Source organism: Alosa sapidissima, chromosome 12 (assembly GCF_018492685.1).
Source record: "Alosa sapidissima isolate fAloSap1 chromosome 12, fAloSap1.pri, whole genome shotgun sequence".
NCBI classification, from domain to species: Eukaryota; Metazoa; Chordata; class Actinopteri; order Clupeiformes; family Clupeidae; genus Alosa; species Alosa sapidissima.
Window position 1 is genome coordinate 9,209,308 of NC_055968.1, and position 19,461 is coordinate 9,228,768.

General features: G+C 45.0%; 2 protein-coding genes across 5 annotated transcripts in view; both read right to left on the reverse strand.

Annotated features, from left to right (window-relative positions):
* The window catches only part of taf4b (TAF4B RNA polymerase II, TATA box binding protein (TBP)-associated factor), an 18,366-nt gene extending 15,705 nt beyond the window's left edge, over window positions 1-2,661 (reverse strand). For all 3 annotated transcript variants that reach the window (XM_042111700.1, XM_042111701.1, XM_042111702.1), the window contains exons 1-4: window positions 2,002-2,661; window positions 1,762-1,862; window positions 1,213-1,584; window positions 541-672 (exon numbers count right to left, since the gene is read on the reverse strand). In XM_042111700.1, the coding sequence (XP_041967634.1) occupies window positions 541-672; window positions 1,213-1,584; window positions 1,762-1,862; window positions 2,002-2,521 (1,125 nt within the window). In that variant the 5' untranslated portion in view covers window positions 2,522-2,661. The remainder of the gene's footprint in view (window positions 1-540; window positions 673-1,212; window positions 1,585-1,761; window positions 1,863-2,001) is intronic.
* A 207-nt stretch (window positions 2,662-2,868) lies between these two features.
* LOC121724856 (BTB/POZ domain-containing protein KCTD1-like) lies at window positions 2,869-19,095 on the reverse strand. 2 transcript variants are annotated; one of them, XM_042111741.1, is made up of 5 exons: window positions 18,859-19,095; window positions 9,197-9,381; window positions 7,470-7,614; window positions 6,051-6,356; window positions 2,869-4,054 (listed from the first exon to the last, which is right to left on the reverse strand). In XM_042111741.1, exons 2-5 carry the CDS (start codon window positions 9,361-9,363, stop codon window positions 3,893-3,895), a joined length of 780 nt encoding a protein of 259 aa, XP_041967675.1. In that variant the 5' UTR covers window positions 9,364-9,381; window positions 18,859-19,095; the 3' UTR covers window positions 2,869-3,892. The 2 variants fall into 2 exon arrangements, with proteins under 2 accessions (XP_041967675.1, XP_041967674.1); XM_042111740.1 differs by lacking the exon at window positions 18,859-19,095 and having other exon boundaries at window positions 9,197-9,387.
* Window positions 19,096-19,461: the final 366 nt, after the last annotated feature.

Sequence of the window (19,461 nt, forward strand, 5' to 3'; positions counted from 1 at the left end):
ATAGTATACCACCAGACTTCACACACTCACATACTCTATAGTATACCACCAGACTTCACACACTCACATACTGTACAGTAAGTTAAGAGAAAAATATACCTCATCCATGACAGCAGCCATAACCTTAAATAATGAGCTCTATCTGGGCCTTAATAAAAGCCCATTTAAATGAGCAGTTTATTAAAACTTTATAGAAAACTCCTTCTGCATTAGTCTTATCTCACTCTAGCCAGGAGGTCAAACCAGTTTTATCCGGCCCCGAGTGGGGGCTTGGACCGCCCTGACCATCACACCCTAATTCAGTCTCATGTTTTTTCTCCATGATTTTGTTTTGTATTGTATCAGCACATCAAAATGTATGCAGTCTTTGCTTTCACAGGGTCATGGATCTGCACGGTTAAAATGTCAGTAAGACAATGAGACAATCATAACACCTGATGGATCAATACAATTTAACAAATAATGTGATTCTAAAGGCACGCCCACGGAGTCTGAGAGTATAATACAATCATCTCCTAAAAGAGTGATTTAAGGGCTCACCGAGGAAACGGCATTGGAGGGAGCAGTCTTGGGTTTGGTGGGGACATTTGTTGAAAGAATTCGGGGGGCGAGGCCTCCTGGGTGGCTTGACTGACCCACAGCTGGAGTGGTGGAGAGTCCAGCTACAGAAGCCTGATGTCATATTTGTTAAAAAAACGAAAGGAAAAGGGATATAATTATCTTCAGGATATCAGTGAATAGCGGTAAAATACAAAAAAGGCTCTTTCAGAAAAGAGTAGTCTAATAGTCTACTTCGCTCTTCAAGGTACTACTAGTGGCTGTCAACAAATCAACACAACTAAATTTCATATATATGTATGCAACCTAAGTAAGCTGTAATTGCCATCACAAGCCACAATATCTACCCAGCTCAAATTAAAGATGCACAAGGTTCTGTGTATGACCCCCCTAACCACCCACACCTGGCTGTTCTACTTTAAATGTGCATTATGTAAAGAAGATGTAACATGCATGAGAAGAGAATCTGAAGGGTTACGGTCTCTGGGGGGACTTTTCAGGCGGTTACCTAGCTACCTGTGAATGTCTTCATCACACACGCCCACTTTCTAACCCACCAGTCTGGCAACACAACACCCCTGCTTTCTGAGACGGTTGATCACAGTGTGCGCCGTGGTCTACTTTAATGATAGTGGATAACAGCGCCCACTCTACCTTAATGATGGTGGCTCCTGTCGTGGAAGTGATGTGTTGACGAGTTGCTCCTACAACTGAGCTGAGTCTCTGGGGGACAGTTCCTACGGCAGAGCTGGCTCTCTGGGGAATGGTCCCCACGGCAGAGCTGGGCCTCTGCGTATTGGTCCCCATGGTGGAGCTGGGCCTCTGAGTGATGGTCCCCACAGCTGTGGTGGGCCTGTAGGCAACCCTTCCCACAGCATTGGGCCTCTGTAAGGTGGGCCCTGTGGTGGAGCTAGGCCTTGGTGGAATGGTCCCCATGGTGTAGGTGGCCCTGGGAGTGCTGACAGGAGGGCAGACTCTGATGATCGGGGCAGATCCGGGCTTCCTGATGACAGTGGCCGCAGATGGCTGAAAAACAGACCCCCAGGCCGATTAAATCCAATAAGTCCAATGTACAGCCAATACATTGATAATCCATTTACTTAGAGACATACTTACTTTACTTAAATACCTTCTATAAAATGTTATGAAAAGTGCATACAGCACACCAATATGCGACCTGTGTGAACACACATAAACGCATACCTGGACCAGGCCTGGGTTATTGACGACTCTCTGAGCCTGCGCTAAAGCCTGCTGGGATACGAGCATTAGCTGCCCGCTGTCGCTACGCACCAGCACCATACCTGCGACAGAGAGAGAGGACGTAAGGCAAATACATTTTATATTGACAACATGGTGACAGCACTGCAGAAACGTGACACGGGCAATAATGTCAGTGGTAAGGTAATTGAAAAGCAGGAGACAGCGCAAGCGTAGACCTACCCGGCGGGATCTGGAATGTTGCAGGAAGCTGGACTGAAGCGGTTTGTGGTGGCCTTACCATGGCCACACTGGTTTTTAGTGCAGGTGTCCTTGGAGGAGTAGGGGCGACAGTCTTCACCATTGTTGGTTGAGTGGGAGTAGTCTGGGCCTTTGGCACTGAGATACGAGGAGACGCCACACTACTAGTCGGACAAACCTGGATGGGTGACACGTTTGTCTGACCCACCGTACCACCGCCACCACCAGTCGCAGTACTTGGCGGCGATGGCCTGTGCGAGGCCGGCGAGTTGGACACCGCTTTGTCATTACTGATAATGCTTGGCTTGGGGTCATGGCTACCGAGCCTGGCGTCATCTGCGGCGTTGTGGGGCGAAGCCTGCCTGTCTGTACTTGCTAGTTGCGCTACATCGCTTCCCTCAATCGTAGAAGTTTCCCCAGCGCCTGCATCTGCTGAAGTTTGGCACGCGTTCTCAGATGTCTGTTGTGTTTGGCTGCACTCTGAACTGCTGTTTGCAGACATGAAGAGCTACCATGGGAGTTGCCTGGAATCAGTGATGCGTTCTGCTTTGGTGATGTAAATCCTATTCCCCATCAGCTTCAGTCTCTCGTAAACGTTTGTACAGCGTTAGATTAACGCTTGAATTGAGAGGGAGGTCACACTTCGTGTACGCCCCTTATCACAGCTCACCGCGTGTTCAATTTACACAATTAGTTTAATCTTAAAACACATTATTCTATTAAAAGATAAACCTGCCCAATTGTTGCCTTGGTATGTCTTTGTGTTAATTTTTTATTGAGAAATAACGACACAAAATTCGTTTTTCTTAAGAAACTTTTATTGTCAGAATCAAATTACATTCGTCGTGATTAAGGTCTGGTAGATTTTAACTCTTATTTTGTCTTGTAAGTCTGGTCTTGCAGGAACGGTTTGATTCAAATAATGTGCTGTTTATGAAAAGTCCATAGAATGAGCCATGAGTTAAGTGCCAAAGACTGTACTTTTTGAGTTTGCATTGCCTTACATTATACTTGCCAGAATTTCATAAACATCTATGAACCCTGCATTGACTCTTCTCCAGAAATCAGATGACAATTACAGGTGAGCCAGAATAAAGGTCTTTGTCCACTATGAACAAACAAATAGGCCTATAGACCTGTTGGGGAAAATATGCAGAAACTTCCATTCAGTGGTGGTTGTTTCTGTCCTGCCAGCTGTCATTTCACAGACACTTGTTGTACATGGCTGTGTGTGTGTGGGAAGTTAGGTTGTAGAACTCTCTTTCTCTTCTTGGATATGACCACTGACACTGGCAGAAACAAACATGGCAAAGACAATCGTGTTGTGTACTCTGCATTATTGCAAACGTCACATGTTTTTTATCTTTCTGAGTGGCACCAGATAAAACACAACTGACCTGAAGTATCTCCTTATTGTGTGTGTGTGTGTGTGTTGTTGTAGTAGTAGTAGTAGTGGTAGTAGTAGTAGAGATGAAGTAGCTGCCAATGAAAAGATGACACAGATTATGTAATTCATTCAAACATTTCAAGAATGTGGTTCATACGCTACTTGAAGTCATTTTGACATGATATCCTATATAAACTTGTGAGTTGTCACTGATTCATTGCTTCTTCATAATAGATGCTCATATTAGTTTCTACCATTCTTTCTTCTACCCGAGAAGACAATCACTTTCATGAGGATCAAAGTCTCTGTGAAGTTTTAAAACAAACTTTCGTTTTTTAAAAATTGGCTGGAGGCGTTTGCCCTCAAAAGAGCCCTCTGACACAGTTTCAGTCTGCAGTGGTGCAGTTATTCAGTGAGTCGATTATGTGGTCCTCCAAACAGAGCATCCATGTTTAGATGGTAGGTCACATCCAGTGACCCCTGGTTCTAGTTGAGGGGCTCCTGCTTGATGCAGATGACGGAGGTGACCCCGCGAGGGCTTCGCCCGACCTCACGCCTCAGGACGTATTCGCTGAACTGGGACGAGTCCACGCCCCCGCCACACGAGCCCACGATCTCAAAGCCTCTCTGCTGGAGTCGCTCCAGCACCTACACACACACACACACACACACACACACACACACACAGAGAGAGACACAAGAGCATACATAAAGAGTCACACAGAGAAGCATACACACACACACACACGCATACACACACAAAAGCATACATAAACAGACACACACAGAAGCACACACAGAAGCACACACACGCACACAAACACACAAAGACACATTCATACATGTGCAAACTCACAGAGAAGCACACACACACACACACACAGAAACAGAATGAGAGAGCATTTTTAAAAACTGTGCTGTATTTCTGTTTCCCTGAGACCCATGTAAACAGGCTGATAGTTTTCCAGAGCAGAGATGCTCTCCAGAGAGCAGTGAGATTACATTCCATTAGTGTGCCCTAAGGAGGTGTGCCCCCCCCCCTTCAACCCAAATCCCCTTATTCTTTCCCTCAAATCTCCCCCTCCTGCCTCTCTCTCTCTCACTCTTCCCCCTCTTTCTCTCTATCTCTCTTTCTCTCACTCTTCCCCCTATTTCTCTCTCTCTCTCTCTCTCTCTCTCTCTCTCCGTCGTGCATTATGATTTGACCTCTCTCACTCATGCTGTCCTCACTCCCCCTCCGTGTCTCTCCTCCATTAGTATATTCTGCAGACGCCACAGGGAAGAGCCGTTAATAACCCAACTGAATTCCTAGTGCCTGAAGACATACAGACATCATGCACAGATACGCATTCACACAGACATTCACGGATACACTCGCCAACAAGCAAATATACAAAACATACAAAATCAATTCAGGATTCACTGAATAATATATGTGGGAATGTGTATATATGTAAGCAGGAAAGACTGAGAGTATGTTCACATATTCATGCCTGACTGCATGCGTATGTGTGTGGCAATGTTCGAACAGTTTTTCCTCCACACTTCGCAAACCAACAACTCCCAATTTGATCATGCCCACAGCAAAACAACGGTGAATAGCACTTAAAATCTCAATGCATATGTCAGTCTTTAGCTACTCTGTCTACACAACAGAATTCTGTAAAAACACTCCTAAGGTCTACTGTAGGTTTAGTGCGTCTATTCAAAATGAAGTGAAGGTGTCATCTAAACACGGCAAGACATTCAGCAGTGTGGTCATACAGAGGTCATTTTACGCACAATAAATACGATAGGCTCAGAAGAGCACACAGAATCATTTACACACAAACCTTTTTGGGGGGTGCGGGGGTGGGGGTATGCCTTTAATCTGACAGGACAGTGGAGAAGTGAGAGAAAGATGGGGTGGGACCAGGAAATGACCCAGGCCCAACTCGAACCGGGTCCCTGTGGGCACGTGAATCCTAATATGGTAACCAGTTGCACATCCCCCTTACCCCCCCCAACAAACCTGAACATAAACAGGAGATTCAGCTTCCAGCAACTGCCTAATATCAACTGCATTGGGACAAAACCAAGTCAGGGGCAGGGCCATGTTATTAAATGAACCAAAGTGAGCTTTTACTAGAGAGGGCACACTGACCAGAGAACAGTTAGAAGAGCCACTCAACATGGCCCAATCACTGGAAAGTATGAGTGTGTGTGTGGGTAAGACTTACAGGGGGGCTACTCCGGGTCTGCAACTGAAGCGCTCCGTTCATATAGCGTAAAAATAGTTTTAGAAAACAGGTCTAATTTAGCCAGTTCCATTGATTGCAGTGTCGCCTCCCTGTGAGATCTTTATCTTGATTTATTCGGCAGACGCTTTTATCCAAAGCAACTTACAGATGCCAATTAATTGCAGGGCCAGAAAGTATGTCAAAATGTCAAATATGGCATCTTCACAATAACCTGTATTGCCTGCAGCTGCAGCTTCTAGTATGTGAGTTCTAGAGTGAGAACTCTAGAGTCTCTGTCTGTGTGTGTGTGTGTGTGTGTGTGTGTGTGTGTGTGTGTGTGTGTGTGTATGTGTTTGTATATGTGTGTGAGCAAACATACACAAACACATACCCCCCCCCCCCCCCATCTCCTAAAAGTCTCCTACTTGTACTGAGTTGAGCTGGCAGTAGCCGTTGAGGGGGAAGCGGATGACGTGGGTGTGGTCCTGGTTCCAGCCCGCGCTCAGCGCCTCGCACATGACGTCGCCCACCTCGGGGAAGACGTCCTCCACCAGGCTCCGCTCGCCGCTCAGCGCAATGCGCTCGCCCAGCTCGGGCGTCACGCGCACCGCCACGCACTCGCAGGCCCGGGACGCCCGGCCGGCCTCGCGCTCCCCACGCCAGCGATCCAGCTCCGTCTGCATGGGGTCCAGCTGGAAGTACTTCACCTCCTCGTAGAGCAGCGCTAAGTCCTGCACAGAGGGGACGGAGGGAGAAACAGACGCTCAAGGAGAGGGACAGAGGGGGGGAAAGGCACACAGGGGTGAAGAAATGGACGACGGTTAGGACACACTTTAGAAATGAATGACAGAAAGAGTAAGGGAGAAAGATACAGTTAAAAGTGGAAAAGTTCAATGTTTTTCATAAAGATTTTTTTTTGTTAATATAAATTCACTAATTATGGCCAATAAAACTGGGATTGAAGAACTTAAGAGAGCTTCACAAGTGTGGACTGGGGCTGGAGTCAGAGCATCAAGAGCCACCACACAGAAGTCTTCAGGAAATGGGCCACAACTGTCACATTCCTACTAGTAGCAAACCACTTCTGAACCAGAGACCAGAGAAGTGCCTTACCTGGGCTAAGGAGAAAATGTACTAGAAAGTTGCTCAGTGGTCCAAGTATTATTTTGTTTTTTCAGAAGAAAGTATATTTTGCATTTCATTCGGAAAGTGAATTGAAATCCAGTGTGAAGTTTCCATTTGAGTAAATTTCTATTCGTACAGTATACATACAGTGTATCTCTCTTGTCTTGTTCAGTAAACACAGCTCTAATCATGAAGATGCCTTAATCATGAGCTGACTTAACAGTTGTCCAAAAGATGATCATTGACACCCCACACAAGAAGGGAAAGCCACAGAAGGTCATGAAAGAGCTGGCTGTTTGCAGATTGCTGTGTGGAGGCCTATCCATGGAAAGTTGGCTGGAAGGACAAAGTGTGGTAGGACAAGATGTTGGCGATCATTTGCAATGCCATGTTGTCTGCTGGTTTTGGTCCACTGTGCTTTATCAAGTCCATAGCCAACGCAGCCAACTACTAGATTTTAGAGCTGTGCATGCATGTGATTTTATGTTTTTTACTTTTACAGACTTTTTATTTGTTTAAGTAATATAATTTACTCTTATTTTCTTCTGTTTATGTAAATCATATTGAATTGCCTCTGTATGAAATGTAAAAACTTGCCTTGCCTAATCACTGCATAAACAAACATGTTTAAACTGCACGACATCTTGAGAGGTCTCCACATGGACACACACACTCACACAACACCACTGTGAAAGAAAGACAGAGTCGGGGAGCCGCACCTTAAAATCATCTGGGAGGAGGAGTTTAGAGGTACGCAGGAAGTTGAGGATGTAGCGGAACATGAGGCCGTCGCGGTCAATGAAGTAGTGTTGCTTCAGACTGTCCAACACAATGGGCTCGGAACCGTCAAACAAACGACCAATCCTGGACAGAGGAAGGGCCGTAACAACACATGCAAAAAAAATACTTTTGTAATACAACACACACACACACACACACACAGTTTGGTGGTTGATTTGCTTGTGCAGGAAATAGTTATAGTAAGTATTTAATAAGTATTAAACACCAAAGTTTGCAAAATGACCAGGAGGTGTGGCAGGAAACCTGGAGTGTTTCAGATAGCAAACGATGGAATGTCCACTGGTGACACACGGCACACTTCACCAGATTAGCTCATTAATGAATCTCTTCAGTAGTCACTTCACCAGATTAGTTCATTTATGAATCTCTTCACTAGATTAGCTCATTAATGAATCTCTTCAGTAGTCACTTCACCAGATTAGCTCATTTATGAATCTCTTCAGTAGTCACTTCACCAGATTAGCTAATTTATGAATCTCTTCACCAGATTAGCTCATTTATGAATCTCTTCAGTAGTCACTTCACCAGATTAGCTCATTAATGAATCTCTTCAGTAGTCCTTTATTCTTTACTTCACCAGGTTAGCTCATTAATGAATCTCTTCAGTAGTCACTTCACCAGATTAGCTCATTTATGAATCTCTTCGCCAGATTAGCTCATTTATGAATCTCTTCAGTAGTCCTTTATTCTTTACTTCACCAGATTAGCTCATTAATGAATCTCTTCAGTAGTCACTTCACCAGATTAGCTCATTTATGAATCTCTTCAACAGATTAGCTCATTAATGAATCTCTTCAGTAGTCCTTTATTCTTTACTTCACCAGATTAGCTCATTAATTAATCTCTTCAGTAGTCACTTCACCAGATTAGCTCATTTATTAATCTCTTCGCCAGATTAGCTCATTTATGAATCTCTTCAGTAGTCCTTTATTCTTTACTTCACCAGATTAGCTCATTAATTAATCTCTTCAGTAGTCCTTTATTCTTTACTTCACCAGATTAGCTCATTAATTAATCTCTTCAGTAGTCACTTCACCAGATTAGCTCATTTATGAATCTCTTCACCAGATTAGCTCATTAATGAATCTCTTCAGTAGTCCTTTATTCTTTACTTCACCATGTTAGCTCATTAATGAATCTCTTCAGTAGTCACTTCACCAGATTAGCTCATTTATGAATCTCTTCACCAGATTAGCTCATTTATGAATCTCTTCAGTAGTCCTTTATTCTTTACTTCACCAGATTAGCTCATTAATAAATCTCTTCAGTAGTCCTTTATTCTTTACTTCCTCACTTGTTCTCCTGAACAGCAACAGAGCTGTGAAAACACACTGCTGCCGGAGAGAACAGAGACCACTGTAACCGTAGGCAGTTCAGTTCTGCCTTCAGCTTAGCTGCTTCACTTTCGATTGCATAAATAGTTGTTGCATAAATCAGTGCATGCAACACTGCAACAAGCTTACATCCAAGCAGGCCCTGTATGTTAGTGGCAAAGACATTCTCATGATGTGGCTGATCTCTATAGATGCTTCTGGCGTTTCATTAACTGTTACCAAGGTATACTGTGTCTTTACTTTCTGTGTGTGTGTGTGTGTGTGTGTGTGTGTGTGTGTGTGTGTGTGTGCACGCGCGCATGTGTCTGTACCTTGACTCTGGGTACTTGGTCAGTGTGGCGAGACTGCTGGTGTACATATGGCCTCCCACATCGATATGGACCGGTGCATTGGTTTTGCTGAGCTGAGCTGGCGTGGGTATCCCATGGCAACCGATAGGGGAGGCAGGTGACTGTACAAGCAGGGGGCGACCTGACATGCTGCTGTGGTGAGTGTCCTGCATACACACAACAGTTTGGCAAAACATTCTCCATTACACACAACATACAGGAATTGGAGTGGTCTTAAAGCAGAGTAATGTATTTGAGTTTGTGTATGCATTAAATGTATTGTTATGCTTACAACATGAATTGCAATGAAGCCTGCAATGTAATTCAACTTGATCACCATTGAAAAAAAAAATGTTTCTAAATAAGTATTTGAATAAATATGTCCACATTCCCATATGTTTGATTGTCAACAAATGCAACAGATAACCTAACAGCAAGACAGAGACTGGGTCAAGCTCCAACATTTTTATCTTTTGGGGTGAATAATGGAAAACCTCAGCTTTCAGCTTGAACAGAAACAAGCGCACATATAGACCCTTCCTAGACATAAACGGTTCAATTAAATAGGCTACTGTTTTCTTAGCAGTAAAGTATTGCAGGCAGCCAGAGGCACTTCAGCTTTCGATAGGTCAAATGAGAAATTCCTCAAAAAGCAAACCGTGCATTATGTTGACCAAAATGATCTTTTCATGTATTTGACAGAATGTGGCGTTACCTCTGGAAAACGAAATATACCCCAAAACACACTCAAACAGAAGGCATTTTCTTCTGTGAGCCAAAGCAAGCGTCTTCGTCTGCCTACCTGCGCTGGAGGCGCTACAGCAGGGGAGGCTGCCTGACTGTTCTGATCGTGTGCAGCCAGCTGCGGAGCGGAGTCCGCCGCAGTTTTTATGGCCGGAGTGTCCTCGTGCCGCTGTTTCGGTGGCGAAGCCTCTGTTTCTGCCGCATTTATCGGATAGACTAGAGTCCTCGGGCGTTTGTTCGCTCTCTGCGGTTTGAGTGCAATTGCATCCTCCTCCTCCACGTGCTGCACATACGGCAGCAGTAGCTGGACCGTTTCCGGTGGGATGCGCAGCGAGGGAGCTAACTTTGACCCAATGCCGGCGATGCTATTCAGCGTTGCTATGGAGACGGCGCCGATGCAGTGGTTAGTGTAGGTCTTGGACAGTTTGGCCGCACGCGACAGCATCTGCATCCTGGTGCCAAGCAGATTCTTGCCAATCGCTTTGTTCTCGTACCAGGTCGCGTCTCTCTCCCCACAGTGATCCCGCGGACGCTGGAAAAATGCCTTGCACAGCGGGTTCCGTTTAGCGAGGTATTTAACAAAACTGGCATACGGGCAAAACTCTGTTCCAGTTTCGTACATACGGGGGAGATTGTCCTCGTCCGAATCAGATCTTTTTTTAGTCCAAGACGCAGAGCGCGATTTATGGTAAGGACCGAGCGCTTTGAAGTACACAAACTTTCGCCCATCTTCATCCATCGCGAGCCCGAAGGAGTCCTCTTCCAATTCGCGCTGATTCTCACGTCCGCGCGTGCAGAAGTACATGCAGGTTTCGAACCACACTTTATTGAGCAGCCCAAAGGGTGAGCTGGCGCAGAACACGGGAGAGGTATAGAGTTTCCTCAGGTCAGCGCGCGTTATCGCCTGTTTCTGCACCACCGGACCGGCACCCTGTTCCTCGAGTTTCCTGATGACAGCGGCAAGCGTCAGGTTCGCACCCCGTAACTCGGGGTCCTTGGTGAGGTCCAGTGCGCGACAATAAGGTGGTTCATTCAGGTACCGGTTGAGAGAACTACGAATGCTGATGAGCGAGGACTTGCTGTAGAGCTGCCCGCTCTTGGAGCGCGCCTCTGCGTAGAAGGAGCGCAGCACGCGACACAGAGACTCCTTGTCCATGCTCTCAAAGTCCGGACTCTGCGATTTCTCGCTCAGGTACTCGCGGAATATTCGGACCGCGTACCGGGTGGCCAGGCGTGTGTTTTCACTCAGACGAGAGCGGTCGGAGTCCATCCCCGCGGCTGTGACGTCCTCCTCTTCCTCCAGTTCGCCCCCGCCGTGCCGGTCCGTATTGCGCATAACGACCGAGTCTTCCTCGGTCTGGTCTGATGCGCAACTGTCAGGCACCCCTCTTTCCTCCTCGTGCTCCCACTCCTCCTCAAACTCTCCTTCCTCATCTCCAGTGATCTGTATCTCCTGGATCTCTCCATCCTCTTCTTCTTCTTCTTCCTCTTCTCCCGCTTCTTCCTCCTCTTCTTTCCTCTCATGGTCCCCCATCCCCTCTTCCCGCTCGTCGCTGTAACTGCGCTCACGGCTTCCAGGCATTCTCGCCATATTGCGGTCTGTGTGTCCCAGTCCCGAGGCAGTGCGCATGCGCTATATTGGACCGCAGCGGAGCCGAGAGTGTTCGGTGTTTTAGTGACCTTCAGCCACTAGCACAGACACGCGCTCTTAAAGGTGCAGGGAGAAGGGGGGCATTCCCAAATTAAACACTCACACACACACACACACACTGCACAAACACACACACACACACACACACAGAAAGACAGAGGGATAGAGGGAGAGAGCAGTCTGTTATGTGTTGTATTGGCCCAGCAAACATGATTGGCTGAAAGAGTAAGTCTTTGATGACAAATACATTTCTCACAGAGAACCCCTGCAATACACTGCAGACACCGGTACACACAAATACTGCAAATCCATACACACACACACACACACACACACACACACACACACACACACACACACACATACACACACGATATAGATAGTAAGAAAAGGTAAAGGTAAAAGGTAAATAAAACTTCAATAACAACTTGCAGACTCACAGGCTTTGTGATATGAAAGCAACAACAGCTGATTGGGTACATAACGGGAATGCAAGAGATGCATCTGATGACAGAGACTAGCGAGATATTAATGTCTTCAGATAAATGTTCCATTACATTTGTCACATAAGATATTCTCTTGCAACCTTTCAGTCTTCTATTCTCTCTCTCTCTTTCTCTCACACACACACACACAAATATATAACACAATAACGCATTTTCTTTTTGACACGTTTCCACATACACAGACATACCCACAATTGTCTCTTTCTAAACTGCACACATGCACACACGTGTCCCTATGGGTGATAGCTGACCTTGATAGAGATCCACTCCTCTGTGGCACTGTAATATTAACAGACTGCACACGAGCGCGAGCACACACACACACACACACACACACACACACACACACACACACACAAATATACTATAGCCTAAGGGACAGCTTTAAAAGGCTCAGTTTCTCACTTTTGTTCTTGAGCGCCATTCACACTTGCCTTTCTTACCACACACACACAGATTCTCTCTCTCTCTCTCTCACACACACACACACACACTCACACACACACACACACACACACACACACACACACACACACACACACACACAGATATACGCGCATAAAATACAGCCATGGTAGGTTATGTTTTTGCATGTTTTAACACCATGCCAGTGATTACTACAGCTAAACCACATCCTGTCAGGAAGGAGGAGGTTTCTCTCCATGACCTTGACCTACCCCAACTGTCATTAGCAGAGTGGTAATCGGGGGAATCCAGAGAATTCCCCGTCGGCGGATATCTGTGATCTTCAAAAGAGCATGATATCCCTGCACAGTTCTTTGCTGTGCCCTCAAATAGCCTGGACTATTACGACCATAGCTCCTCACTCTCTGTCCCTGTGGCCTCTCCCCACAGCCCTGGTAATAATGTGGTAACAACACCTTTGATGACCTGACATGCAGGTATGAGATGCGTATGAGATGGCTACAGATGACTGACATGCAGGTATGAGATGCGTATGAGATGGCTACAGACTACTGACATGCAGGTATGAGATGCGTATGAGATGGCTACAGACTACTGACATGCAGGTATGAGATGCGTATGAGATGGCTACAGATGACTGACATGCAGGTATGAGATGCGTATGAGATGGCTACAGACCTGATGACCTGACATGCAGGTATAAGATGCGTATATGAGATGGCTAACAGACCTGATGACCTGACATAGAGGTATGAGATGGCTACAGACTACTGACAATTGCAGATGAGTGGCTGTGGCATGTTTTAAGTAGCACTGGATTTCCCCACTGAAAAGAATCAGGTCAAGTTGGGTCGCTCTCTCATCAACACCTCCACCCCTGTTGGGAGGGGCTCACAAGTCTCCCACTCTGCCCCTGCCAACTGTAGATCAGGTGTCCTCTTGTTTAATATTTGTGTTTAACTAAAAGGGGACAATGGAGGTTAAAATCTTCTGTGTCCACTATACAAAATCTTTAACTCAAATCATGGGGTTTACCTCATCTCATCTCCATCTTCTAGGCCACTCATTTCAATAGGCTCTACTAAAATATCAGTGCTACAGTTAGCCTGAACAGGTCCATTTTTCTTTTCTATGGGCTTGATTAAACAGATCAACAATTCTGACAAGTGTAAATAACTGCAAAGTATATAAACCACGTTCAAAAAACAATAAAAGTCCAACTTTTAAAGTTTCAAAAATAATGAAATGCTCCAGCATTGTCTTGAGAGACGAACACAGGCATTCTGTAGCTAAGACCCTGCCTTAACATCTGCACAAAACATCTGATATTTGACATCAGGTTCACTCATCTAGAATGGACAGCATTTTATTGCAGTATGACTAGATGGTTTGGACTAGCTGACATCTGCATTACAGAGAGAGAGAGAGTGTGTGTATATATATATATATATATATATTTTTTATTTTTTTTATTTATTATTTATTTATTTATTTATTTATTTATGTTCACCTTTCCATCCAATGACAAGAGACCAGTTAATAGAAACTATAACTAAGGGCTATACCATCAATAATACTTCAGACTGGCTTCAGGCATGGCTGCACCTGATGATTGACCTGTGTAAACAGTGTGCTTGTGGTGGTCACTGTAGAGACGCTTAGGAAAATAAAAAAGATTTGGGTGTTAATGGTGGGCTTCTTTGTTTACAACTATGGAGAAATCACAAAGGAGTGTCTGTAACTATCTTTCTCAATCTTTCTGTATGTGGGGATTTCTTTTCTGGGCTTTGCAAACAATGAAAGCACCACTCAATACGCAAACACGCACAACCACACAAGCTGACACTAAAGGAAACTGATGAATTTATTCCCATACATGGGCCACTGCTTGCTTTTGAGCTTCAGCGCCACCGACCACAAATCTGTGATATGTTGGACCAAAATACTCGCCTTTTCCAAAGCAAATACAATGTGTAACAGACTGCATCCCCCTTTTCACTCTGCTCACCTCCCTCCGTTGTTCCCCTTTTCTTCTCCTCCTCGCTCAAGGGCAAGTCACAGGAGAGGCTTTGACACTTTTAAAATGGAAGAAAAATGAGGAAACTGTGGAGAAAAAAAAGAATGATTTGAAAAATCGGCCCTGTTCCATGTTTGGAATTCTCATTTCACACCTAGACACCCAATTAGCAATTAAGGCTCGTTAGGCAGGGGCAAAAAGCTGGGCCTGTGATGTGGGATGATGGGTCTGCTCTCTCTGAGGTGTGTGTATGCATGTGTGTGTGTGAGTGTGTGTGTGTGCGTGCGCACGCACGTGTGTGTGTGTATGTGTGTGTATGATGGAGATAAGTGTCAGAGCTCCATTTCATTCAGCCATCATCTGCATGCCAGTGTGCCCTAAGGCGACTTGCCAAATAACACAGTCGCTCTTCAAAAGGAGATGTGAGCCTCGCTGCATGTGCTGCCTGGTGTGTGTCTGTGTGTGTGTGTGTGTGTGTGTGTGTGTGTGTGTGTGTGTGTGTGTGTGAGAGAGAGTGTGTTTGTGCAAGAGTGTGTGTATGACAGAGAGTGGGAATAGACAAGAAAAGAGAGAGAGAAAGATAGAAGAGAGAGAGAAAACGAGAGGAGAACAGGCAGGTGACGTGACTAATCTGGCGAGATAGAGGAGTGGAGTTGAGAGAAAGACTTCTCTTTGAAAAAGGCGAGAAAGTGCAGCGTTGAGAATGGGCTCTTTCGCTTCGGGGCTCTTGTGCTGTGCAGGGGTGTGTGTGTGTGTGGGGGGGGGGGGGGGGGGGGCACATTAACAACACAGAGTGATTACTGCCACAACCCACTGCAAAAAGAACCAGAGGGGGGTGGGCCTGAGAGGACTAGGAGAAAAGAAAAGAAGAGACAAGAGTTCAAATGGGAAGGGATAGGGCCATGCCCTGACAGTATAGGAGATACCTGTCTCTCACACACACATTACAAAGAGACAGAGAGAGAGAGAAAGAGGGATAAATAATGTATGTTTCTTTCAATGTATGTTTCAAGCTTCCTGGGGGGGGGGGGGGGGTACACGACATGACATAACAATAAACAAATGATATCTTTGTTTGAATCACCACTGATGGTTTTACTCCATCACATCTCGCTCCACAATTGTCCATGAAATGAATGGCCTTACACACACACACACACACACACACACACACACACACACACACACATAGTGCTTCCACAAAATAATTTCTGCATCTGACACATTTACTTCAGTCTACTAGACAGAGACAATTGACTGCCGTTGCCAAATTGTTGTTTTGCACCCTTTATTTCTCACTAGACCATTGTCATTGTCCATGGTACTTACTGAAAAGGTTTCAGCACCACAGACAGGGATCCAGGCCTCTTCTACCCTCAATTAAAATCAATAGTGTGTACTACTGGTCTCTCTCTCTCTCTCTCTCTCTCTCTCTCTCTGTGTGTGTGTGTGTGTGTGTGATCCATCATTGTTTTGGGTGGTAGTTTATGAGTCCTGCCCTATCTCCCTCTCCTCACCTAAACGCTGATTACGCACTGTCTCTTTGAATCCTGACTGATGTGAAGATACACACTCTCATCTAATCCCTGGGAAAGACAATGCCATGATGAGAGGGAAAGCAAAGAAGGTGTTTGCACGTTCCTGTTAATCTTCTGTCTATGTGTGTGCATAATATGAACAACATAGCACGTGGACATGTGTGTGTGTGTACAGATTACTAACATGGGTTTGAGGGCTTTCAATTTACATACTGCATATTCTTCATGTTTGATTTAAAACACACTGCATATTGAGCATTCCTATACACATGCGTAAACAAAATCTCTCTCTCTCTCTCTCTCTCTCTCTCTCTCTCTCACACACACACACACACACACAGACACATACACACACACACACACACACACACAGAGAGCTCTAGAAAGTGCATGTATAAGCACATTCCTGAAGTGAAGAGAAAAGCAAGCTGTCATTTCTCTCTTAATGAACGCACCAATATGCATTATTAATGAAAAAAACAAACCCTGTCGCCAGTGGCAAAATGGCACAGTAAGTGTGTATGTGTGCGCATACATATGTGTGCATGTGTATTTGTGTTTTCACACAAGGCCAAACCAGACCAGAAAATCACTGAATAGTCTCTCTATCTCTCTATCTCTCTTTCTCTCTCTCTCTCTCTCTTACACACACACACACACACACACACACACACACAATGTAGTAAGAAATGTTTACTCCTTTGGTGTTTGGATCATATCCATTAGGTTGTAACGACCGACATCTGTGGAATCCAGGCAAGTACTGACCCCAAGACAGTAAATAAGGCCTAGGGCGCCAGTCCGCCTGAGTGTAGGCCTGGCAAACCTTCTCCAAGGCACAACACAAGCAGCATGATTCCACAAACACCTTGAACATGACATTCCACAGATGCTGGAGTTATTTTCTCTCTGTTTCTGCCTACTGATGCATTTCCATCTTTAACATGTTTCACAATTGTTTGTTTGTTTGTTTGTTTAATTTATGGCCATTTCCGCAACTAAGGCTATTTAATGGCCAGAGCACTGTGTGTTACAGAAACTTAAATATATTTTTTAAAATCTATGCTAATAAGATATTCTAAAACCTTCAAAGGTGGGACCTTACTAAAAACATCAGCTATAGAATTTTGATGATAAAATTGTTGTCTTTTGGTTCTAAAGGCAGGGCAACAGATCAAAATATGTCTCACTGACAGAGGCAACATGTTTCACAAACAACACCTAAAGAGTAAATGGATGATTATAGCACACACATACATGACACTCATCTCTAAGGCATACCTGTCAACACTCCCGTTTTTCCCGGGTTTCTCCCGTATTTCAAGATCATCTCCCAGCACCCTCCCGTTTGGTTATTTCTCCGGGAAAACTCCCATCAAACTTCATTTGAAAATCATTGATCCATTCAGGTTGCCATAGTGTGTTTGAAATGCCCCCTATACATACACGATCACTTAGTTTCAATTTCAACCGTTTTGTCATAGGCTAAAACCTGGCAACCCAAAACCCAAATAAGGAAGCGGGTGCCGACTGCGCAGCCTGAGTCTCGTCGTAAGCAAGCGGGCTATGGCCTACTCCAGAACTAGCTGTTGTGAAATTGTTGGGAATTTAATTGATTAACATATCACATAAACTGTTATTGAGTGTTGTTGATACACTGAACTTGTGCCCTCGGAACCAAATCTGACAGCAAGCAGCTTTGGAGTTTTGGAAGTAGGCTGCAGGCAGACAGCTGGTGGATACATAACTGGCATGCGTAAGGTAATGGTAAGGTAAAAGCAACGACCGAAATGCAGTGTTGAAACACGTGTATGAAACGTATTAAATATGCAAACACAGATCCGGTACCCCCCCCCCCCCCCGAAAAAAAATCTCCCGTTTTTGGAAAGATAAATGTTGACGGGTATGCTCTAAGGCAAACAAAAATCTTACAACAACACACACACACGCACACACACTCACACACACGCCAAGTAGTGCAAGGAGACTTTTTGGCTCTTCTTGCAGGTGTCCCAGATTGCTTCTCACCATATCTGAGCTAAGGCAGTAAAATACAAGCAAGGCCTCAGTATCACATTTCAATGCCCAGTGCTTTGAATAATGTAAGCACTTAATTCAACTCTGACCGCGGCATATGGACCCGCCAGGACCTTCCAATCAGCTTGTAGGGAGCACTACTGCACAGTACTTACTCATAATCAATTAACATTACGCAGGGAAGTAGCCATAGGACTACAGTATGTCAGTCTACAACACCACATCTATCAGTTTGAATGAGAAATGTTTTCGAGAGGAGTTACTAGGAGAGCTTAAGCTCTGAACTTGCTGAATGAAATTGCTTGCAATCCTGAGATTAAGCAATGGAACATTTGTTAAAGCAGGCAAACGAGCCTTTTGGGGTCAACTGGTCAACTCTCTCTCTACTGGTTTAAGTCAGCAGCTCATTCTTATAGGCCTGGAAAAAGCACTATTGCTTCATACTTTCAAATAAGCTTTTATACATATTTCAATTAGCTACAGGTTAATTCGCTCAGTTGCCATTTAAACATGTAGGCTCACACTGTGGTTCACTAGCACACACCGACACAGTGCACGACTGCCAGGTTCTTTTCTCTGCCGCGTTTCTGAAAATCTAACTGACTGAAAACAAATGATCTCATGCTTGTAATCGCGCAAGACAAATAGAAGCGTATGCAGCGTGCTATGCGTGGAAAACGTCTCTGCTGACGTTCCCTAAACACCATACTGCAACTGTAACCTACCTGAAAAGTAGGACTACGAGGTGGCTTGTGCTCTCTTCTGTCCCCGTAGAAATGCCTCTGACTTGGGCCAGATTAGTCACACTTTACTATAGGGTTACGAATCCGCCTCAGGGCAGCATTAGGACCGCTGTGGACCTCATCGTTCAGTGGCGTGGTTAAACAATTTCAAAGAAGCGAGCAGATGCCTACTGTTTTTTTGCATCTCCTGACAACGACAAGCGACAGCGAAGCGTTGAAGGGTTTTATTCTCCCCCCGCGTTCCTTCTCACTCCTCAGTCTAGTCCCGCTGCGGGTGCACACTGATGCTAATCGGTGTGATTAGTTTTGATGGCACGCGCCCAGTGGGTAGGCTACTCCGCGCGGCAGGCTGTAGCGCTTGTGCGGAAGCATAACAACCACTGATCTATAAAGATCAGTGATAACAACTGACGGCAATCGTGAGCATTGCTTTTCGCTGTAACGTTAGAAGAGGGTTAATTGTGTTAAGCAGCAGCACATATTAAAAGAGCTGAATATGAATTTCGCCAACATTTTTTCCGACTGTCATAAACCAATTCGTTCAGGACCTTGGACAGGGCTCACTGCCCACTCGGTTTATGTTTG

What these genes read in the sequence shown, in the direction of transcription:
- LOC121724856 (XM_042111740.1), bottom strand. Translation starts at nt 9,387, where the DNA reads ATGCAGGACACTCACCACAGCAGCATGTCAGGTCGCCCCCTGCTTGTA. An exon ending in TCCTCCCAGATGATTTTAAG is followed by an intron (nt 6,357 to 7,469) that starts GTGCGGCTCCCC and finishes CCCTCTGTGCAG; the next exon opens with GACTTAGCGCTGCTCTACGA. An exon ending in GCCAGCTCAACTCAGTACAA is followed by an intron (nt 4,055 to 6,050) that starts GTAGGAGACTTT and finishes GTGTGTGTGTAG; the next exon opens with GTGCTGGAGCGACTCCAGCA.